The following is a 23921-nucleotide window of genomic DNA, read 5'->3' as shown; positions in this document are numbered from 1 at the left end:
TCCGGCCAAGCAAAAGCCAGTTGTATTGCTATCTATAAAAGGGAGCATGTGGGCAATGTGTCTCTGTGTCTCAGTTTGTTTCCATTTTTGTCCCACTGATGATGTCATAGGAGGCATTGTGACATCACTGATGATGTCATAATCTTTATTTATTTTATTTAGAGAATAGCTCTTCTTTACAGTCAGATTTTCTCGAACCCAAGTGAAAGGTCACTCTAACATATTATTCTAAAGAGAATGTCCATTTGAGAACATTTAAAGCCGGAAAGACCGTGGAGGCATTCATCACGTAGACTAACTAATTTTTCCACTAGAAATAATGGCTGGAAATATGTGACCATTATATTATAATAAAGGTATTTATGAGGTTTCAATCTCCAGTCTCAGTATGAGATATCTCTGAACATTTGAAATCAGCTCATAAGGCTGCAGGGGAGGAGGGAGGGAGGGGGTACAGAGAGAGAGAGAGAGGGGGGGGGGGGGGGTGTGGGAGTTGTGTGTTGCTTTTTTTTGCCATGGGTTACATTTATAATTATCTTGCTGGCATAAAATGGCCGCTAGGCTTTTTCAATAAAGGTAGGAGGCACCTACAGTACAGTGTATTTATTACCTACAGTTCAGTGTGAGAACGTGAGAGAAAACAGCAGATAGAATTCGGTAAAAAGAGTAAATCTGAAGAAAAGTACATCATCTAATCAGTGCATTCCGCTAGGACGTTCATTAGGAACAGTAGCTGCTTGCTTGCACAGTACTGTAGAAGGAAGCATTCGAAGGCCTAGTTGGTGATTTGGAGACGAGGTGAATGAGTCCAACCACTGACCTTCACTGGTGGTGAGTAAGCAGAAGAGCCTGAGGAGCGAGGGAAAGATGGCCACAGCCTTTTGATGGCTGGAAATAATCACTAGAGAGAGAGAGAGAGAGAGAGAGAGAGATCACAGACACAGCACAGAAGAGAGAGAGGGGGATCTCAAATGAGCTGTATTCCCCCCGAAACCCCCTCTCCTCTAAAGGACTGGAAGTCTTTTCTCCGACAGGCCGTGTCCTGAAAGGCTATATCTCTAATTCCTTTTCAACTTGGTCTGAATCTAGGAAGCGAGGAGGAGAGATCAGGGCTGGACAGGGTCTCATTATTCCCAGGCTGCCCCCACAGGTAAGAAACCTAAAAATGACATAGGGTGCACAAAAAGTACTCACATTTAAACAGTGTTTTATTTTTGGTAAAAAAAAATACTATTTTTCCCACGGTGCTGCCAGCAGGCCAGGCCGGGGGCAGAAGATGCCAAAGACAGGACACTCACTCACTCATTCATTCACTCACTCACTCACTCACTCACTCACTCACTCACTCACTCACTCACTCTTCAATGTTTAGTGAAAGGGGTGGGGGAAAGGGACCATAGCTAGGGATAGAAAGGTCGTAGAGAGTCGGGGTTCGAGGGGTGCAGGATAAGGGGTGTGGCTAGGGGGATGTGGGTGGGGTTAGGACCATTTTCCATGTTGAAAATGATGAGCCGTGTTGTTGTGCCAAAATATTGCCTCAAGTGGCATAAGGCTGAATGGCCACAGCACCGTGCATATAGCATATAGCTATAGTTCATATATAGCTTGTTCATATAGTTTGTTTATATATATTGCTCCATCAGGGTTTGTTTAGTCAACAACATAATACTGGCTCTCCTGTGCATTTGTATGTTACTCACATTCTGAATGCTCTGATGCATTTAATGCATGCTATGGATTTTGTTGTTGTTGGTGGTGGTGGTGGTAGGAATATCACCTGAACGCTCAGCTCCAGTAAGCTAAACTGCACACAACCTATGAATACCTTGAGTTGGGTGATGATGGGTTTAATACATATATTATTATTACATATTACACATTACATTTATTACATACACACTGACATTTTGATCGCATGATTGGGAGCAAGAGCTTTGCTGTGCACAGTTGTACCTCTAGTCTAGCCTATGAGGATAACAGTCAGTCAGAAGGGAATCTAGGGCAAACCCGGGCTGAAAGGGAGACATATAGCATAAACTGTAGATAGCCAAAGAAAGTGGAGATGCTGCCAAAAGGGATGAAGACAAGGCGACAGGGCTCCGTGTGCGGTTTCACTTTGGATTTTGGCCCTGCAGGGATATGTGGAAGCACAAGTGACAGGACTGGCATGGAGAAGTCATCTTTATTCAATATAACTAGGTGAAGAATGCCCCATCTAGCCATCACCAATGCACCAGCATAAATCCTCCTAGGTACACTATTGCCTGGGTAGGGATAGCTTTACCTCTGTGGCTAGAGGGCCAACAGAAAGATTTTGGTGTTCTGTATTCTCCATTGAATGTGCGTTCGTTCAGAGGAAAAAATATCAATTTAGGATAGATGGAGTCAACTAAGAAACCTCTAATATGTAACATGTAACTCAGTGGTCCCCAAACTTAGTGACCCTAAGTGGGGTCGCCTGGAATTCAAATAGTTTTTCTTTACACCACACACAATTTAATATTTCCAAAGATGATTAGGGTCACTTGCTATATATTTTTTTGTTTAGTTTTGAGTTTAAAGTGATAATCTCTAAGATTTCAGTTTTGTTCTCTTGGGTGACACCTATGGCGGTGGGTGGTAATTGCAGGTGAGATCCAATGTCACTATATACTGCAAACGCTTCATCCAAATGGACATAACCTCAATCAACATTGGGAGTGATTTTTTTTTTTTTAGATGAAAATCTTTTAGATTTTAACTTTAAATCAGGATTCTGAGAATAAAGTCAGAATTCTGAGATTAAAGGAAGAATTCTAAATTAGTCAGAATTTTGAAAAAAAAGTATGAATTTTTAGATTAAAGTCAGAATTCTGCGGGGGAAAAGAAGCACACTATGTGACATCACTGACGATGTCGCTGATGATATTATCGATGGTGTACCGGAATTTGAATGTTGCGGGTCCCTACATTTTTGTGATGTCAAAATAGGGTCACAAGCCAAAAAAGTTTGGGAACCCCTGATGTAAGTAGTCAAAGTCATGCTCCAAATGTGATGTTGGACATACATATCATATTTATAGCAAATGTAAAAGCACCGTAATGTAAAGAGTCAACAGGCAGCCACTGTAAGAACGGTAGTTTCAGATTTATTTCACATATGTTGTGCTACATTCCTCTGTACTCAAATCTCGGGAGCGTAGGTGGGTCAGTCATGTTAGAAATACTTTATATCCAACTTCATATCTATATGTGGTAAGAGTGAAAGTGATCTGGGATTGGGTAGTACAATAAGCTTTAATCTGTTCAGTCATGTCTGAGGCAACACATTTGCTTTAAAAAGAGTTGATGTAAAAAACACACAAACACATATACAATGACAGATTTTTTTTTTTTTTACAGGTCATTACTCAGTGGGATGTTATGATCCAATTAAATAATTCCCAAGGTAGCACAAAGGGGGTAGTCGTTTATACTCCCCTATGAGGCAAATGGTGTGACATAATAATTTACTAAATTATTTGCTTTAGCGAGTATAGAATGGTCTTTGACATAGAATGTTTTGATGACACTAATGTGAATTATATTTTATAGCATAATCCAATAAAATAACTTCCATTAAAATAAAAACCACTTCATTGGTATCACAATATTCAACGTCATGAATAAAAACATAAAACAAAAAATTATACCGTTTCTGTTGAAATTCATCGTTTATGACAACTGAGACATTCCATACTGTAAGCAACACATGTGACCTTTTTATTTGATTAGATTTTCTTTACCGGAGTAAGGGATAAAAACAGACTTTGCCAATATGCCAGTAGGGAGGGGGGGAATTCAAATCACTGGTGATAGGCTATGCAACATACTACATGAGCAATAAAATCCTTTTAATTTATTTGGGGAAATAGAAATCATATTCAACCTAATGTAGGCTCCAAGTTTTAAAACAAACTTTATTTGGGCATCCAGCGTATATAAATCATTTTTAATTCGCTTTATGGGGGGCTAGACAATCACAAATGTCCTTGAGCTCTCAAACTTATCTTGCATCTTCTTATGGCGAAAAAAAATCTCCTGCTCCTCTTTTTTATTAAATTTTTTCTCTAGATGGTTCTCAAGTTTCAGAAAAAAAAAGAAAAAAAAAACATAAACGGGGGGAACAGAGAAAAAAACAGAGTCCACAGAGCTCTGCCCACGTCGAGCGTTTTGGCTGCCACAGAAAAGTCTAGCACCTCCTAGTGAGCGGGAGGTTTCTAGTCCAGCTGCTCCTGTTTTATCCTGTTTGAATTGGGCCCCCGTTGACTCGTCCTCCTCAGTTCCCGCCTCAGGACGTACTCGCTGAATTGGGATGAGTCCACGCCCCCCCCACAGGAGCCGGCGATCTCGAAGCCGCGCTGCTGCAGACGCTCTAGCACCTGGGGGAGGAACAGAGGGAGGGAGGGAGGGAGAGATGTTAGGAAGAGGAAAGAGCACGTTTCCAGTACAGTGACAGACAGCGCTTCCTCCTCATCCGGCAGTGTCAACCTGCTGAGGCTGACCTCGCTCTGCAGAGCAAGAGCAAATTATGGGTCAAGGAAGGCACATAGCAAAGCAATCAGGGGAGGTCTTCTGATCTCCTCCGTGCACAGCCTGAACGCAACCTCTTAACATTTGGTGTGCCGCCGCATCGATGGAAGGCACGGAGTCTGGAACACGTCCAAAACTCTCGTAGTCTGTATGTTGTTGTTGCTGCTGCCGTAACGCTACGTCAAGCGTTGAAAACAGCGTTGGAAACAGGGGCGTAGGCAGAAATTCAATTATGGGTGGGCCTGGATAAAATTGGTGGGGCAATTGCATGACGAAATTTTGCGCGCGAAGCGTGCAAAATTCCTAGATGTCATGAAGTCATCATGCATTAGACTCTGGAGATGATGGTGCCCTGCATTTTTAAGCTACAAAACCATTAGCTAGCAAGGCAGCAGCAAGTTTGCCTCTAGAAAACAAACAATTAATAAAATAATAATAATAATTTTTTTGTTTTTTTTGGGTGGGCCAGGGCAAGAAGTGGGTGGGCCTGTGCCTACCCAGGCCCACCCGTAGAAACGCCCCTGGTTGGAAACAGTGAGCTGCTGCAACATACGGCCTGTGACGTGAATTTGGATGAGAAGAAGCATAAAAAAAGACTAATAAAAATGAGTATTCGTCTCCTCTTACAAAACCAAGAACCCCTGATTTAGCCTCATTCTCATTGTTTTGTACGTGCGTGCGCATGTGTGTGTGCGTGTGTGTGTGTGTGCGTGCGTGGTGTGTGCGTGTGTGTGCGTGCGTGCGCATGTGTGCGCGTGTGTGTGTGTGTAGCCGGCCCTGATCCCACAGCCTTGCAGACATCTACAGACGTGTCCGGGGGGGCTGTAGGATCACATTCCATCGAAGAGGCCCCAGGGAGCAGCGAGGCTTTCTCTCTGCCACTTGGCTCGATGTGGGCCGCCCCCCCCACCCCCTACCCCCTACCCCCACCAGCCCCCCAGGCCCAAGCCCCCGCCAAAACTACAAAGGTCCCCCTACTGCTGGCAGCTCTCTCTGCCCTCCCCCCTCCCTCCCCGTCCTCCTCCTCCCCCTCTCCTCCCCCGCCCTGCCTCCATTAGCCGCAGATACAGCATCCACCGCAGGCCTGCTTTAATAACCAAACAGGATTATAGGCCCTGCCTGGGGACAACCTGCCAGGGAGCATGCTCTCTCTCCCCCTCTCTCTCTCTCCCTCCCTCTCTCTCTCATGCTCTCTCTCTCTCTCTCTCTCTCTCTCCCTCTCTCTCTCTCTCTCTCTCTCTGCGACTCACATACACTTCACAGAGCGGTTTGTTGTTTGTGTGTTTTCCCGGGAAAGAGACAGACTGATTGGACTTCCTCAGATGGAGACGCGGTCCAAATCGTAGTGAAAACCTCCTCAAATATGCGTCTCCTCGTTCATTTATTGATGATGTGTCTGAGGATTCTGCCATCAATGAATTAGGGGGAATATCAATACATAATCAGAGAAATAGGGCCAAGTACACAGTGAATGTAAAAGTGCAACATAACAAGTTGATGGATTTCTTAAGCTCGTTGCTGTGAGGGACCCTATAGGTGCAATGAGATTTCTTGATGTAGAAGCCCCCCAAAAAAGAAGAAGAAAGAAGAAAAGGCATAGGTCTTTCAAGTATGGTTTTGCCTAGAACCCATTATGCATAAGAGAACAATGAAATGATGAAAGACATCGAAGTGGCGACTGTAAGTCGACCTTCGGTTCTCAGAAGAAATACATTTGCAGGCTCCCCTGGGAACATTGATAATGATCGTGCGTTCATAGCTTTACTGCTGTGGAACTCGGGACCTTCTGAACACTATCAGGACCTTCTGAGCACTATCAGGACCTTCTGAGCACTATCGGGACCTTCTGAGCACTATCAGGACCTTCTGAACACTAGAGGCCCACATTTTTTCAGGTTTCCCGTGGGATGGGAGTCATTTGACGGGATTGGGACAGGACAGGAAAAAGAAGTCAACGGGAGTTGGCGGGAGTGGGAATCATGACAACAATAGACCAGTTTGTCGATATAAATATGCACATGCAGTTCCAATATGAAGTAACGCCATTTGTTTTTTTTTACTTTTCCCTGCCTGCTCTGGTTGCTGGTAAATGGGAGCGGGATGGGACGGGAGTCATTCTACCAGGAGTGGGACGGGACAGGAGTATTTTGTGGGACAGGAGTATTTTGTGGGAGTGGGACAGGAGTATTTTGCGGGAGTGGGACAGGAGTATTTTTGTGGGAGTGGGACGGGACAGAAGTGAAAAACCACTCCTGTGTCACCTTCTACTGAACACCTCTGACATGTTGGAACAAGAGCACATTAGGACGTGTTAGATATTCCTTCGGGGTCTGCACGAACAGCCTCAAGGTGTCTTTTATGTTCACTTTTATTTACTCGTTAACTTTTATTTACTTACACTTACACATCTCCAGTTTGAACTCTGTCAACTCACATGTACTGTACGTGTATTTCACGGTTCTCAAAATCAACTTTGGATGTGTCAAGTCAGCATTGATCGATCACCACTTCAGAGCCAAAGTAGAAATGGCTATTCCAGTCGGACCACAACAAAAGTAAAGATAGTGGTAGGTACGCTTAGTATAATGATGGCTTGATACCTGATGCAGCATTTGTGTGTGTATCCCTTTAAGACCGCGAACCGCGTTAACGCGGTTTGTGGTCTTAAAGGGATACGCACACAAATGAGGGATATACACGCAAATGCTGCATCAGGTATCAATGGGTTAAAACTTTCCGCAAAGCTGCAGCTTTTTGTAGATACAAAAAAAGAGTCTCCTAGATTTTGCTATCAGACATCAGTAAAAAAATAATAATTCTATAATATAATAGAAGATGGTTGAACAGATTATCACCTCCATCAATTTTTTTGATAGAAAATGGACACTTGAATGTCTGTAGTGTACTTTAGAGTAGTGGTTCTCAAATGGGGGTCCGGGGACCCCCAGGGGTCTGTGGCACTTTGCCAGGGGGTCCACGAAAACTTTTCAGGAAAATAAAAATAATTTTTTTTGCGTGCTTCATAGCTCATAGTTCAACGGAAATATTGTATGCTTTAAATCTAAAATTGTTCATGGATTACATTCTATTCTAACAAAACTATAAATTAAAAGTCAAGCACGTTACCATGGAAACAATTAAGGTTAGCCCAAAATCACAAATCAGAATGAGGGGTCCCCGGTATATTTTCTATCTTGTAAGGGGTCCTTGGCTGAAAGAAATGTGAGAACCTCTGCTTTAGAGATGTTGACCACAGCAGCACAGTGGTATCACTGTGTAACCCTTACCTGCACAGAGTTGAGGTGGCAGTACCCATTGAGTGGTCTTACCTGCACAGAGTTGAGGTGGCAGTACCCATTGAGTGGTCTTACCTGCACAGAGTTGAGGTGGCAGTACCCATTGAGTGGTCTTACCTGCACAGAGTTGAGGTGGCAGTACCCATTGAGTGGTCTTACCTGCACAGAGTTGAGGTGGCAGTACCCATTGAGTGGTCTTACCTGCACAGAGTTGAGGTGGCAGTACCCGTTGAGTGGGAAGCGGATGACGTGCGTGGAGTCGTGGTTCCAGCCGGCGTTGACAGAGTTGCACATGACGTCGCCGATCTCCGGGAAGACGTCTTCGATGAGCGCCTTGTCGCCGCTTAGCGTGATCCTCTCGCCCAGGTCGGGGGCCACGCGCACCACCAGGCACTCGCAGGGGCGCGACACGCGGCCCAGCTCGCGGTCCTGGCGCCAGCGCTCCAGCTCCGCCAGCATGGGCTGCAGCTGGAAGTAGCGCGCCTCCTCGTACAGCAGGCTGTAGTCCTGTAGGGGGCAGCAGCGAGGGCGTTGGCAGCTTAGGATAAGTGGCTATATCTCAACACAGAGATAATTACTCTTGTTGTCTAAAGTTGTACCGTTGTAAAACCAAAGAAGAAAATAATAACATTTCTAAATATGTTGCTTGACATGATGGCTGTCAAGTATTAGAACATTATGTTAACATTCAATTATATCAGCTCAAGTAGCAAGCCTAACTGATTTCAATACCAATTGTTTTTTAAGCTGAATTGCATGGCACACTGGGATAAAACAAGAATAAAATGTGTAACCTGCCATTTTTAAAGTTTAAATGCCATCAAAAAGATGTACAGAAACTTATAAAGTGACATTGAGGGCATGATGTGGGGTCTTGAGGTCAATATAATCCATAAATACAATGGACATTCCAGGTTTAGTTAGACCAGATATTGAAATGAAAGTACAGTATTTTGACAGTCCATGGTCTCCCACTCACTGTTTGACAAAATGCTCAGAAACTCGAAAATGTGTTCCTCCGGCTTGGCCGGGCCTCCATACAGGCACAATTGGCCGTGTCTGCGGGTGGGAAGCCGGATTAGGGGTATGTGTCCAGGTCGCTGCACTATTGCCTCCTCTGGTCAGTTGGGGTACCTGTTCGAGGGGAAGGTGAACTGGGGGAATAGCGTGATCCTCCCACGCGCTACGTCCTGCCGGTGAAACTCCTCACTGTCAGGTGAACAGAAGCAGCTGGCGACTGCACATGTATCTGAGGAAGCATGTGCTAGTCTCTACAACTCTCCCCAGATTGGCAGCAGATGCCCGGGGCGTCCTAGCAGGGGGAATTGGCCAAGTACAATCCGTAAAAAAATAAAATAAATACTGGCTATGTATATTTTATTTTGGCAAAGCCTTTGCAAGCCCCTGCAATATAGGGTAGACTGAATTGAATATTTAAGACTAGCGTGCTTGCAGCCTAAATAGTGTACCTCTTGCTATATTAGTTTACGGTTGTGATTTTCTTTTTAATGTGAGGACCACAGCAACTTCACTCTTCTACATGAGCAACCAATAAAGCCCAGCCAAGGCAGCATTCAGCAAAATGACACAGGACACAGAGTAGAAGAGATGTAATACAACATCTAACACAGGGCTGCGTGGGGTAGGACACAGGGCTGCGTGGGGTAGGGCTGCGTGGGGTAGGACACAGAGTAGAAGAGATGTAATAGGACATCTAATACAGGGCTGCGTGGGGTAGGACACAGAGTAGAAGAGATGTAATACAACATCTAACACAGGGCTGCGTGGGGTAGGGCTGCATGGGCTAGGGCTGCATGGGGTAGGGCTGCGTGGGCTAGGGCTGCATGGGGTAGGGCTGCGTGGGGTAGAGCTGCGTGGGGTAGGGCTGCGTGGGGTAGAGCTGCGTGGGGTAGAGCTGCATGGGGTAGAGCTGCGTGGGGTAGAGCTGCGTGGGGTAGAGCTGCATGGGGTAGGGCTGCGTGGGGTAGAGCTGCGTGGGGTAGGGCTGCGTGGGGTAGAGCTGCGTGGGGTAGGGCTGCGTGGGGTAGGGCTGCGTGGGGTAGAGCTGCGTGGGGTAGGGCTGCGTGGGGTAGGGCTGCGTGGGGTAGATCTGCGTGGGGTAGAGCTGCGTGGGGTAGGGCTGCGTGGGGTAGGGCTGCGTGGGGTAGGGCTGCGTGGGGTAGGGGAGCAGACCTTTTACCCACAGGACTGCAGGGCCTAAATCACACCACATTCCAATTTTCTCCTGCTCCTTCTCAGAATCAGCCCAAAGTGAAGCTGGCCTCCGCCTGAACTTCAGCCTGTCTTTTGTCTTTGCTTATTTTAGCTGACATACTTCCCACTGATTGAGTCACGCTGTGGACAGTCCATCAGATAATGTGATTATTTGTTTTCTCCCAGGGCACGTCGAGTCATTACGCGGACTAAACAACACGTAAGAATAAGACGAAACGGAACGCAAACGTGTCACATGCCGTGAGACTCTTGTGGACACTTGCTGCTCGAGCGCTGCCGGAATCTGGCACATGTGATGTGGTCACAGACGGAAGGAAGGCGGACATTTATTTATTTATCTAGATGCAAGTTTTCCTTTCATATCCCGGGCGATCTTTGGTTACTGGTACAAGCCTGAGGGCTCCAAACCGCCCTGGTTTGATTGAGCTTTGTTTGGAACGGGCCTTTTGTTTTGTCTCTATGGGAACGGTGGTTTACACCGATCCGGACCAGTGACCCAAGGCGTTCCGCTGCCTTGGCATTCATTCTATGTAGCCAAGTTCTAAGACTGCTGACTGGCTGATGTGATAGTGGAGAGACTCAGTTTGAGGACTGCTGACTGACTGATGGGATAGTGGAGACTCAGTTTGAGGACTGCTGACTGACTGATGGGATAGTGGAGAGACTCAGTTTGAGGACTGCTGACTGGCTGATGGGATAGTGGAGACTCAGTTTGAGGACTGCTGACTGGCTGATAGGATAGTGGAGAGACTCAGTTTGAGGACTGCTGACTGGCTGATGGGATAGTGGAGACTCAGTTTGAGGACTGCTGACTGGCTGATGGGATAGTGGAGAGACTCAGTTTGAGGACTGCTGACTGGCTGATGGGATAGTGGAGAGACTCAGTTTGAGGACTGCTGACTGGCTGATGGGATAGTGGAGACTCAGTTTGAGGACTGCTGACTGGCTGATAGGATAGTGGAGAGACTCAGTTTGAGGACTGCTGACTGGCTGATGGGATAGTGGAGACTCAGTTTGAGGACCTCTGACTGGCTGATGGGATAGTGGAGAGACTCAGTTTCAGGACTGCTGACTGGCTGATGGGATAGTGGAGACTCAGTTTGAGGACCTCTGACTGGCTGATGGGATAGTGGAGACTCAGTTTGAGGACCTCTGACTGGCTGATGGGATAGTGGAGAGACTCAGTTTGAGGACTGCTGACTGGCTGATGGGATAGTGGAGAGACTCAGTTTGAGGACTGCTGAATGGCTGATGGGATAGTGGAGAGACTCAGTTTGAGGACCGCTGACTGGCTGATGGGATAAAATAAAGGTAAAGTAAAGGTAAATCCCCACTGATTGTCACACAATGTGTGAAATTTGTTCTCCGCATTTGACCCATCCCCTGGGGGAGCGGTGAGCGGCGGCATGTGCCGCGCTCGGGAATCATATGGTGATCTAACCCCCCAATTCCAACCCTTTGATGCTGAGTGCCAAGCAGGGAGGCAAATTGGTCCCATTTTTATAGTCTTTGGTATGACTCGGCCGGGGATCGAACTCACAACCTCCCAGTCTCAGGGTGGACACTCAGACCACAAGGCCACTGAGCTGGATAGTGGAGAGACTCAGTTTGAGGACTGCTGACTGGCTGATGGGATAGCTGGAGAGACTCACTTTGAAGTCATCTGGAATGAGGAGCTTGGACGTCCTGAGGAAGTTGAGGATGTAGCGGAACATGTGTCCATCCCTGTCAATGAAGTAGTGCTGCTTCAGGCTGTCCAGGACTATGGGCTCTGTGCCATCAAAGAGACGGCCAATTCTGTTCACAGAGAGAGAAGGTGGGGTGGGGGGGGAGGAGGGGGAGTGTGGGGGGGGGGGAGATACATTGTGAGTCAACACTCATAATCTTATATTTGCTGATCATAGCATGGGACAAGTGTTTCCTTACATTATTTAGTGCTCAATCTAATGTCCTCATAAGCATCCTGTATGCTTTGTGCATGGGTGAGTGAGTGAGAGAGAGAGAAAGAGAGTATAGGAGAGAGTATGGGTGAGAGTGAGTATGGGTGAGAGAGAGTATGGGTGAAAGAGAGAGCGTATGGGTGAGAGAGTATAGGAGAGAGAGTATGGGTGAGAGAGTATAGGAGAGAATGTATGGGTGAGAGAGGGAGTATGGGTGAGAGGAAGTATGGGAGAGAGAGTATAGGAGAGAGTATGGGTGAGAGAGGGAGGGTATGGGTGAAAGAGTATAGGAGAGAGAGAGTATGGGTGAGAGAGTATAGGAGAGAGAGTATGGGTGACAGGAGTATGGGAGAGAGAGTATGGGTGAGAGAGAGAGTATGGGTGAGAGAGTATAGGGGTGAGAGAGTATAGGAGAGAGTATGGGTGAGAGAGGGAGGGTATGGGTGAGAGAGAGTGAGGCAAGGAGCATCTGCAGAGGGGTATAACTCGCTGAATTTCTGAAGCTCTGAATTGTAGTTGTTCACACCTTTGCACAGACATGCACGCATTACTGAGCTCAACACACACATCACCCAGAGATACACAACACACACACACACACACAACACACACACAACACACACACACATCACCCAGAGATACTGACAGAAATCCAACAGAAGGCAACAAACTAAGCATAAAGCAGTCTGGTTGAGGATGAGGTGTTCTGATGGAGAGGTCAGGGCCAGCTGGTTGGTGGGGTGCCACCCTCGGGGCTGGGCTCGGGGCGACAGTGTGGCCTCCTCGCCTCCAGATGGCCCCCCGTGCCCTTTGGCCCTTTACTGCTGCTGTGACATCTGTCGGAATAACCCAGTGGCTTTTGTCTCTGTGCTATAGCTGCGTTTTGAACCTGATGCCCCTACAAAGTGTTTACCTCTCAAAATAACTGTGGGCGTTTCCATCACAAGGAGCCATTTTATGCTTTGCTTACTAGCAGATAAATCCAACAGCAGCTGACTTTTAGGATACGCTGAGGAAACATTTATATGCTCAACATCCAGTTTTAAAATCCAATATGCATGCACTTTTTTGTGTGATTGGATCAGATTTGACATTTTGCCTGCGTTTGCAGACGATGACGTTAAACTAAGAAGAAACTCTAATGCACATAAAACACATCTGTCTTGTGCAGAATTAACTCTCCGTCAGACACTTAATCTTATGCAAGTGAAAGACTGGACATTGGACACTGACCCAAAAAACACCTATAAGGCGACAAGTGCAATCAAGAAATCCACACACACCACACAATCTAACACAGGACATGCTGGCTGGTTGCAGTGTATCGTTGAGGGCACGCTCACCTGGACTCGGGGTATTTGGTTAAGGTGGCCAAACTGCTGGTGTACATGTGTCCGCCCACGTCGATGTGCACCGGCGCGTTGCACTTGGTGAGCTGCGCCGGTGTCGGGATGCCCTGGGTGCTCAGGGGAGAGGCCGGCGACCGCGTGATCATCGGCCTGGACATGATGGAGCGATTATCCTGTTACAAAAACAGCACGCGAAAGTATTAGATTATAACAGGTAGGCAAGAAAGACAGGTATAAATAAATGCACACAGAGTCATTCACAAAAACCCTTTAAAAAACCACAGAATCAAACCATTCAAGTTGCATAAATGAACTGAACGCCTCGCAGACTTTCCCCGGACATTCCATTACAACAACAATGGCGTGTATGAGATCTTGGTTGTGATTATTAGTTGTTGGGACATGTCTTTTAGTGTAACACACACTCCACAGTCAGGAGTGTGGAACAGATTTGTCTCTGCAAGTTAGAGCAGCGTGACCTTGACCTGGATGTTGCCACAATCCACACAGCCATCCATTCCTGTGGGCCATCATCATCTCCCAAACCAAATTAATTTGGAGCATCAATCTCAGCAGCCATTTGTAAATGAGCAATAATCAGTCTAGATTTGAATAATGTAATAGGATTCAGAGGAATTGTCTCCGGTTAACCTAAAAACACAATTAGCAGACAATCTCTCTATAAAGCCTCAGAACAAATGGACTTTTCCCCAAACAGATGGAGTTTCACACAGGGTGGGCGGGGGGGGGGGGGGGGGGGGTTCATATCTCAATCACTGAAGGTTGCAATAGAGTTAACTTGCATATTGTATTAATGATGATTAACTGCAGCAAACAGACAGAAGACATACGCACGGTAGCTTAGCCTATTGTAGCCTAATATAACGTCACATGAATACTATGCATTGCGAGCAGCAGGGATTGAAACATGCATTCAATTAAGCCAAACATGCATTCACTTTCGCTCATTTGGTAAAAAAAAAAGTAACGGGTCGACCACTAGTCTCTCCAAGTCCGTCTTTCTCTCTCTCTCGCTCTCTCGCTCTCTCTCTCCCAGGACAATCAGACAGGGACTTGACTTGACGCGTGTTACCTGCGCTGGCATGATGCCTGTGGTTGGAGAGGGAGTGACAGAGTGGTCATTCTGCTTGAGAGATGCTGCTGCGGGAACAGGCTCTCCTCTGACGGCGAACAGCAGCGGGCGCTCCCTGCACTCCGCCGCGCGTTTGAGGGAAGCGTGCACCGACTCGTCCGCGCCGGAACTGATTGGACGCGGTCGCTTTCTGCCTTTCTGGTGCGTTAAGTCCATGATATCCGTCTGGTCCATTATTAGTACTACAGACTGCAGGTTATAGACAGACGCGGTCTACTACGGACTGTATATATGGGCACACCTGCCAAATGCAGAGAGCCAGAGAGAGAGAGAGGCAGCGGGAACAACAGGGGCATGCAGCAGCGCGCACCGGGGCGAGAGAGGAGAGCTGTGGCACCGTCGTGGCTGTCACACGGAGCGGTTTCTGTGCAATGGCTGGGAGAAGTCAAAGCCCCCCGACAACATTAGCATTGTAGTGCCCGCGGGCCTTTTGGGCTGTCGCTGTTTCAATGGCAGGTATGTGTGTCGCATTTTCAAAGCTCTGCTGCGCCTTTCGGTCACCAAAAGTGATCGTCTGCGGTGGTCAGGTTGGTGTCAAAAAAGGCGCACATCTGATCTGGACTTGCCACCTCACCTGGCCTTTGCCCTCTTTTTGCGACGCAACCCCCCTCCTCCCCCCGCTGTTGCTAATGCTATCCATTGTTGATGTCTGGATCTGCAGCAGTTTGTTCAGCAGACAAACCCTCCTTCAACAGTCAATTACTGTAGAGCCCAAAGGTCATATGTGCAAAACAGCTTCAGTGACTAATTGTCAAATAGCTCATTTCTGTGGTAGACTATATAGTCACTAGACCGGTCATCTGGACAAACGTCCCCAAGCTGTCCCCCGCCCGGCCATACATGCATCTCGTCAAGACCTTCACACTCACAATACAGTAGCATTTCCCCTGAGAAATAGCCTGCATTCACTGGTCATAGAAAACACACACAGCAGCTTCAACTACATTTAAAAAAATTGACTCTTTCCCTATCTTTTGCACAGAATATTCAAATAACATGATTTAGGGCTGTGAATCTTCACTGGCCTCACGATTCGATTACGATTCATCGGTCAACGATTCGATTCCACGATGCATCTCAATACAGCTCAAAGTATTGCAGCTCCAAGTATCACATCCTCAATTTTCTATATTATTACTGCACATGGCTACTTTTTCATCAATCAATACAAGCAGTCAAATAAATATCAACTCCCTTCTTTACTTAGAAAGTGCTTTCAAATCTGAATGTCAACATAAATAAAATAAAAAAACGATTCAGCGATTATCTGTCAACGATCCGATTCGACGCATCGCGACACGTCCGCATCGCGATCCATCGATTAAACGATTAATATAAAGATTAAGCATCAGCAGCACCAAATCACTCCAAAACAGCATGGCCCCCAGAGAAGACAGAGGCGCCCGGAACGTTTACTTCTTGACTCATATCCCATCGGCTATATGGCCTGTCTCTAAAAAAAAAAAACATACAAACCTAAAATAACTACGAGGTTTACAGTTTGCAAAACATCCATTCTGATGACCACATCACCATTGAAAAACAAGACCAGACCACAAACATGTCCACTCCTTGTTCAAAGTGTTGTCACAGCACGCTCCTGGGCTGTTTTTTTTTTTCTAAAAAAAAATGCAGGGAACCCACAAATTTTAATAACATTCTGATTAAAATTAATTAGTTCAACCACTGGCCTTAAAACATCCACATTTCTCCTCCTTGTTGGCAGTGTGGGTTTCACACCTAGACACCCAATTAGCAATTAAGCTTGCCTTTGAGTGCAGGCCTCCAATGCGGTGTGTGATCCTGGTCTGATTTGCATGCCGTTTGTGCACGCCGTGCTGATAAGCGCAGGCAGGCAGGCAGGCAGCAGCCATATACATAGTTTTAAAATTCAACTCCAGAATCCCTTCGCAGAAGGCAAAGGGGCCTGCAGGGCAGAAAGAGAGAGAAATTCGCATGGCTCCTCTTCAAAAGGGGACCTGTGTAAGGCAGCCGGCAAAGTGCGTGGGATCACACTCAGAATGCAGGTAATTTGTTCCCTGACTAATTTGTGGAGATGGTGGTGTGTGTGTGTGTGTGTGTGTGTCTGAGTGTGAGTGAGCCCGTGTCTGTGGAGAGCAAGTTCTGAAAACAGCTCAGTGGAATTGGATTTCCTCAAAGCCTTGTCATCGCAAAGGTGGATTGAGTGTAAAAATCTGTAAGGCATTATGGAAAATTGTGTGTGAGAGACCGAGAAGGGGGGGGGGGACAGAGTGAGAGAGAACTGGGGGTGGGGTGGGTGTGTGTGTGTGTGTGTGTGTGTGTGTCGGGGGGGGGGGGGGGGGGGGGGGGGGGGGATTGAGCTCTTGTATCGTGCAGTAATTCTGACTCAATGATGGGAGTAAAGATACACATCTTGTGGACTTTCTCCTGGACCAATAGAGAGGCTAAGTGACCGCCTACTTCCTGCTTCAGCACTGTACCAGAGATTTTCATCCGCCATTTATTTCCCCCATAAGACATTTCGTAAAATGCTTATAAAAATAGGTTTACTTGTTCAAACCAAACGGTTCAGATATATTCAGAAACGGGAGAGACCACATAACATTTCACTCGGAGCAAAACGTAAAGAAATTGCGTATTTAAAGACAATATTTTTTCGATGTAGTTTTTTTTTAAAGTTTTGGTCTGAGTGAAATGTTCTAGTATGGTCTCTCCCGATTCTAAATATATCTGAACCGTTTGGTTTGACCAAGTAAAACTGTTTTCCTAAGCATTTGACTAAATGTCTATGGGAAAATAAATGGTGGATGAAAATCCCTGGTACAGTGCTGAAGCAGGAAGTACTAGGCGGTCACTTTGCCTCTCTATAGCCAATTATCACATTTCTGCCCTACAAATGTACGCATGTGCCTCTAGGGACAGTCAGAGGTCACTGCACCCCTTAGAAGCTATCAGTAAGCACAAGCTGTCAGGTCTTCCACTCTAACAGTTCCCCTACCTGTTGCCACTTTGGAGCTGTGACGCATCTCACATGTGACTTGTGTGTATAGTTATGTTCCCAAGTTTCCACTTTTTGTGAAACAAAACTCAAAAGTCTGTATTTAGTGGCTTGCTTGTTTATGTAGTTTGTGTATTTGTGTTGATGGCATCCACACCGCAGTATGCTCCAACAAATCTAAACCAGGCCCAGCCTGGAGACTTCTGGGGCTGCTCCACTTCCCCCCGCAGTTGTTTCCCCTCAGTGGTCTGAAATCTTTTAGTCTTGCATGTCGTCAAATCGTCATTTTAACATCTTCCGCTACATGAAGGAACACTACTGCACTGGTAGGGCTGGACCATATGGACAAAAATATATATCTCTGTATTTAACGTTGAATGGATACACGATATCTCAGTATTTTCTACAAAGTGGGCTAAATTGTAGAAGTTGTAAGTCATAGCGACATCAGTTTTCACTTTTATTAAATCAAAATAAAATTCCAAGTGCCAGGCAGGGTTTCCTTCCCTGACTATTTGTGCTGTCTCAAAATATTTACACAATGAGATTTTTGATGAATCATCAGTAATGTGGATATATAATGGTAAATGGACTGCATTTATATAGCGGTTTTATCCAAAGCGCTTTAAAATAGCAACCTTCACCCATTCGCACACAGCGATGCCGGGGGGCGGGTGCTGGCGCAACCATCGCAAGTAATTTGGGGTTCAGTCTCTTGCCCAAGGACACTTCGACATGCGGACTGGAGGAGCCGAGAATCGAACGACCGACTTATTTGACTCAAAGCGATTAGTGGACAACCCTCCCTCCCTCCTGAGCCACAGCCGCCCTTGACTAGGTAAAAGTACCCCCTGACTGGGTAAAGGCAAATGATAGAGCAGCTACAGTCTGGTAAGTCCCGAAAAATCACATGACTTTACTGTAATACAGCCTTCAGAACGATCTCCAAAATCGAATAGTCTCATGTGACGATATGGATATAATGATATATTGTCCAGCCCTATGCACTGGCTCAATAAACCATAAGGTAAATGCTGCAGAAAGTAGGAGTTCAGTCAGAGTCTAATCGGCTAACACTAGCTGTACCAACACTGCAATAATGAAAGGGGCCTATTGGGATCAGCATCAGCGACGAGCATTCAATTTCACATCCCACAATGCAACTCTTCAGTGTTTCGACATATCACACTAGACACGATTAGCATTTCAGATCAGAGCATTAACATTCAGTTGGAGGCAGGCAGACTGGTATTTACATAATCTGGATGGGTTGTCTGTGCTTCCTTGCCCGCGGCCATTTGTTTCAAATGTCCACACAGACTTTCAGTTAACTTCACACTTACTGCAAAGTTGTAAAGAGCGGCCCCAAAATAGCAGGTAATCATATGGATTGTATAATATGTGTTGCTGGGTGAATACCGGCTTGTGATTGGCTGGCGGGGTTGTACATTATTTTAGATTTTATTAATGGAAATTAGGCATTATGAAGTGCCTATAATAACCACTGGCAATCAATATACTACTGTAGCTAATGCATTCCTATATGTAACTGAACTTCCAATATGTCAATAATCTTGGCACGATAGCTTCTACAAACATCTGTGCGCATGTGTGTGTGTGTGTGTGTGTGTATTGGCTCACACATTGTGTTTTCACCAGTTATTCCGAACCTTTTTACCACAGCGCTGGGCCAGCGGCCCCTCCGCGGTCATAAGGTGGAAAAGTCAGGACAGTCACTCAGTCATGGACGTTTAGTGAGTTTAGTGGTTATAGGGCCGCAGCTAGGGATAGGAAGGTGGTAGAGAGTTGAAATTCGAGGGGTGGGTATTAGTGGCTAGGGGGGATATGGAGGGTGTCCCGGGGTGGGGGGGGACCGAGGGGAAAGTGGTGTTGTGGTTTTGCGCTTGTTCATATCAAGGAGGAGCCTAATTTAGTCCACTTTATGGCCACGGACCCGCATTTCACGAGATTTAATCTCTCTGACCCAATTCTGAGAATATTTTTTATTGTTAGATATAATTTTGTCCAGAATTGACGTCTGTAGTAGGGATGGGCATTTTAAGCAATTTAAATACTCCAGTACTCTCCTTCTATTATGAACGAGTAACCGAGTACTCCCCCGCGCGCGGGGGGTCTGTGTGATTACTATGGTAATGACGGAGCAGGGGTAATCTGTGTGTATGGGGCTGTTCACACATAACCTTTGCATTTTTGCATGGAAAAAGCGCTACCTGGAGCATTTCCTGTGAGGAGAGGGACTGACTAGGTGAGGCTAGGTGAAGCTAACATCTAAAAGCCTACCTCAGACAGTATCTCCGATGGTTGGATGGATGGCATTAGCGCTTCGGAGCAGACAATAGTGTTGTGAAACAAACGACGGCTCATTTCCAATACATGTCCATTGTCCAGTATCATCCATTTTACTTTATGATCGCTGTTACACTAACGTAAATCCACGGATTACAAGGTCCGGTGTTCTGCCAAAAAGTTAAAACTGACCAGTGTGATTAACGTTACAGCTGCAGCTGAATAGTGATCACCGTGAAGCGATTGGATTGTCCCCCAAAAAGTGATTGTTTTCCCATATTTCTTGTGACTAACGTTATGGGAAACGACAGTAATAGTCAGTAAACTAGTGCAAAGTTTTGAATGAGTTTTATCGGGCGTGCGCTATGAAGAAGCGTGCATCTGTCTCCTTCGGGAGCATATCTCCAGCCACCATTTTCGAGCTCGCGGATTCGGGATGAACTGGAAAACTTCCGGTTAAAACTTTCAAAACAGTTGTTACTTAAACAAAAGTAAATAGCTAATTGATGCACGTTGGAGGAGAAAAGGGTATTTCAACGAACGAAGCAGCAAACCTTGTATCAAACTACTCATTGTGATGTTAATATGGCATGAAACTGTGGCTGTAACGCATTACTCATTCAAATAAATAAGGTTACGTTACAATAAGCGTTTTATTTTGAAAGCAACAAAGCGGATGACGTACTTGTATATTCTGGCTCAGTTGACCCCAGTGCAGTCCATGCTGCCAGATCCACATGATGATGCGTGCGTAGATCTAGACCATTTTTAAAGGGGTGGGGAGTGAGGCGAGTCCCCGAACAGCGGAAACGTTACTCGAGTACTGACGTTATGAACGAGTACTCGAGTACCCGAGTACTCCCGCCCATCCCTAGTCTGTAGAGAGATGAGATAAATAAACTATGATCAAAATAGTGATTCTTCTACATTGTCCAATTTAACTTCTTGTACATGAAGAAACTTGAAGTTTAAACACTTCAACTTGCTGGGGACCCCCTAGAACCCCCTCAATGACCCCACGTTGAGAACCTCTGGTTTACACCGTGTCATCGTCAGTGGCTCAAACTATGGATTATATATTATAAGATTATATGTATTTGACAGTGCAGCATGTTTCTCAGCAAGAGCATGTTTGTGGTGACAAATGCCGGAATGCCCACAGTGTTTACAGTACAGTACGTTACAGTAGGCTACTGTACTGTATGTTACTGTACTCTACTGTACTGTATGGTACTGTACGGTAAGTAGTACTGTGGCAACCAGAAGTTGAGGAGGAGGAGGCTGCCTAGAAAGTGGCGAGAGCAGTGTCTTGCCCTGGCCATGAACAAAGTGGAAATAAGATGTCATGAGAAAATGTGAATGTACCACAATTTACTACAACAGTATCATACTCGTACACCGTTTCAATTTCTAGCATATACATTCAAATGAGTTATCGAAGCAATGCTCTCACATTTCCTTAACGGAAAATAAATTATATAATCATATACGTTGAATACAAGCCTATACTGAAAAAGTCAAAACACCTCATCCACCTCTTTAGAATCATCGTATGTGAGTGAGTTAGCTGTATCAGTGTGGCATCACAGATTAAGGGGGTGGGAAACAGTGGTGAATGTTTGGCTGGTACTGTAGGCTACGCATCAAAATGTCCTGCAGCTCACGAATAGCATCACTCTAAGCTGAAATACAGCAGTGTTCCACTGCAGTTTAAACAGCAGGTGAAGCTCCTCTCACTTTGGATTGACCTGACCTATAGCCAAAACATTGGTCTTCTGCACCAGACCAGAATGATTTCTAAAAGTGCAATTCTAGAGAATAACTTGGACATCAAAATCAAAGGAAAGATGCAGTACATGGAAATTGGTGGTGGCTTTGTTATTATAGCGCCATCAAGTGACCAGACCTCACAACCAAACATCTCAGTCAAACGCAGTCTATTAGTGCGTCTTTTTTTAGAATAATATTGATTTAAAAAAAAAAGTGTTGGTTTTCATTGTAGGTGACATGAATTTAGAGGATTACACGATTTTATTTTTAATTTAAATGTTGCTTGGAGTAAACCGCATTTCTGCCTGTATACAGACAAGTCCTGCATTAAATAAAGTAACCAACCTAGCTACTAATCTACCCCAAATACACATTTAATCTGTAAACTTTATGAACGAGAACGTGAAGTAGTCTGCGCATTTAGCTAGCCTACATAACACATTGTGCCAAACACACAGATCCAGACAAGTGCACTTGGTAAAACTATCATAGCGTCGTATCTGGAAGGACACTTTATTGCGCACGCCAGATAGAGAGAACCAAGAGGATAAAATGTGTATTTGTTTAGCCTAGGATTGTCTATACAAAGCCACATCTTGTGTTAACAGATGATTCACAGACTCTACATTGACGTGTCGTGTAGAATAGGTACCTCCCGTCTTAGAAAATAAGAAAAAACCCCTCCGGCAAAATTACTCCACAATGGCGTCTTTCATTAGAAGATCTGGGGCAGTCAGGAAATGGAACTGTTTCAGGGCAAAAAAAAATGACCCAGGAGAAGCCTTTATGGAGGCGACAAAACGCGCTTCGACTGAAAGTTATGAGCAAGTTATAGGCTACTGCGACAGGGACACACGGGAGACGGTAAAAATGTGTTTGGAGCTGAAACGCGCCCAGGAGCGAATTGACACGGGTGATATAGCCGGGGAGTGTTTGCTCGACAACATCGTGTAGTCTTCATCTGCCGCTCGGTTCCACGCAGGCAAGCCTCGACATAGATCGCAGTCACACGCATAAATGTGTACAGTTTTACTAAGGCACAAATAGCCAGGAAGTGGTTAAATGTTTTTTTTTTAAGAACTGTAACCGCTCGAATCGCCTGGCTGGCACATGCGTAAAAGCGGCTGCGCCTCGATGTTCCCAGTCTAGTACCCAGCCTCGGAAATAATCGCAAACCAAATAAATCTCCGCTTACCTGGAACATAGGATGGCATAAAGTCTCTTTTTGTGCACCTTTTCCCCTCCGATTTGGCCCACGAGCTGCTTCTCTTCCTCCACCGGGGAGAAATGCAATAGGCTTGGCTAAGGTAGACAGAACAAAATACGGAGAATACTTGCTCCAGGGCTCCGAAACCCCTCAAGGCAAAGATCAGGATACAATTAGCTCATGTCTCTCCCCCAGTCTAAAGCAATCTGCAGAATACAACTCCGAGCAAAGGGAACAGATCTCATGCAGCAGCAGCAGCAGCTATAGTGCCTCGGTCTTTGTTGAGTTTATGTTTTTATAAAATCGAATAAAGAAATGTAGTTTTCCCCCCTCTCCATGCATTTACAACACCCTCAGCTGCCTCCAACTTGCCTATATTGCTGCCCTGGCTCTCGCAGCTAGAGAGAAGCTGATTTTAATCGTTATGATTAGTTTTGATGTAACGTTCCCCCGGGCGATTTCTACAAATGGATGGAGTGTTTCTTTGCCAGGGAGGAAAAGCAGCAGATGATGATAATTATATAGATTGTTGGTGGACTCTTTGATTTTTCCCCCCCTACATCTCAAACGTGTAACCTATCTTTTACGCTCTTTCCACACACACATACACGGGCCCCGTACACACTGACTGCTGCATGTGCGTCATCATACAACTTGTTGATTAGCCTACAATCAACTTATTAATTTAATGGAATGTTGTCAATGAAATTCTCCCCACTGTAGTTTTCTCCTTTGTAATCTTGTCTGCCTCTGCTTTCCTCCCTTTGGCCAACCTCCAAATGACGTCGTTGTATAAATAAGCACTTGCAGCTTTGCCTTGCCCCAATCAAGTCTGAATCAGTGCCTGCGGCTGCTGTGCGAGCTCATTTCAAATGTTCACCCATGCATGCTTTCAGGAAGATTGAGGCACTTCTGAGCCTTTTACATTCACTTGGGGGATATACAGACAGTAGGCTAAAGGAATATTACTAGGCTGCAAGTCACTCCTCTTAGAAAACTCCTTCATAGGTGAAATAACAACAAAACATTGCACAATTATTCTGTCTGAGTCAATAAGTGCGCGTTTTTGTGTGCACATCTGGACATAGAACTGAGAGGGGGTATTCCTTGCTTACATACTCACCAATTACCCC

The 23921-nt window shown here is 45.6% G+C and overlaps 1 protein-coding gene across 3 annotated transcripts; it reads right to left on the bottom strand.

The window, feature by feature from the left end:
* Positions 1 to 1906: 1906 nt before the first annotated feature.
* LOC310796883 (BTB/POZ domain-containing protein KCTD1) lies at positions 1907 to 23106 on the bottom strand. 3 transcript variants are annotated; one of them, XM_083659124.1, is made up of 6 exons: positions 22777 to 23106; positions 20497 to 20687; positions 13366 to 13544; positions 11735 to 11879; positions 8049 to 8354; positions 1907 to 4400 (listed from the first exon to the last, which is right to left on the bottom strand). In XM_083659124.1, the coding sequence occupies exons 2-6, from the start codon at positions 20548 to 20550 to the stop codon at positions 4239 to 4241; spliced, it is 846 nt and encodes a 281-aa protein (XP_083515250.1). In that variant the 5' UTR covers positions 20551 to 20687; positions 22777 to 23106; the 3' UTR covers positions 1907 to 4238. The 3 variants fall into 3 exon arrangements, with proteins under 3 accessions (XP_083515250.1, XP_083515251.1, XP_083515252.1); XM_083659125.1 differs by lacking the exon at positions 20497 to 20687 and having other exon boundaries at positions 22777 to 23105; XM_083659126.1 differs by lacking the exons at positions 20497 to 20687; positions 22777 to 23106 and adding an exon at positions 22234 to 22316.
* Positions 23107 to 23921: the final 815 nt, after the last annotated feature.

The sequence above is a fragment of the Poromitra crassiceps genome (assembly GCF_964638095.1).
Source record: "Poromitra crassiceps genome assembly, chromosome: 23".
Classification (NCBI taxonomy): domain Eukaryota; kingdom Metazoa; phylum Chordata; class Actinopteri; order Beryciformes; family Melamphaidae; genus Poromitra; species Poromitra crassiceps.
Note: the sequence above shows the minus strand (reverse complement) of the source record. Positions and strands in the feature narration are given on the sequence as shown.

Coding starts and splice junctions, on each gene's coding strand:
- LOC310796883 (XM_083659124.1), bottom strand. CDS start 20,550: ATGTGGATCTGGCAGCATGGACTGCACTGGGGTCAACTGAGCCAGAAT. Junction 13,545..20,496: donor AACTGAGCCAGAATATACAA/GTACGTCATCCG, acceptor TTTTTGTAACAG/GATAATCGCTCCATCATGTC. Junction 11,880..13,365: donor ACCAAATACCCCGAGTCCAG/GTGAGCGTGCCC, acceptor CTCTGTGAACAG/AATTGGCCGTCTCTTTGATG.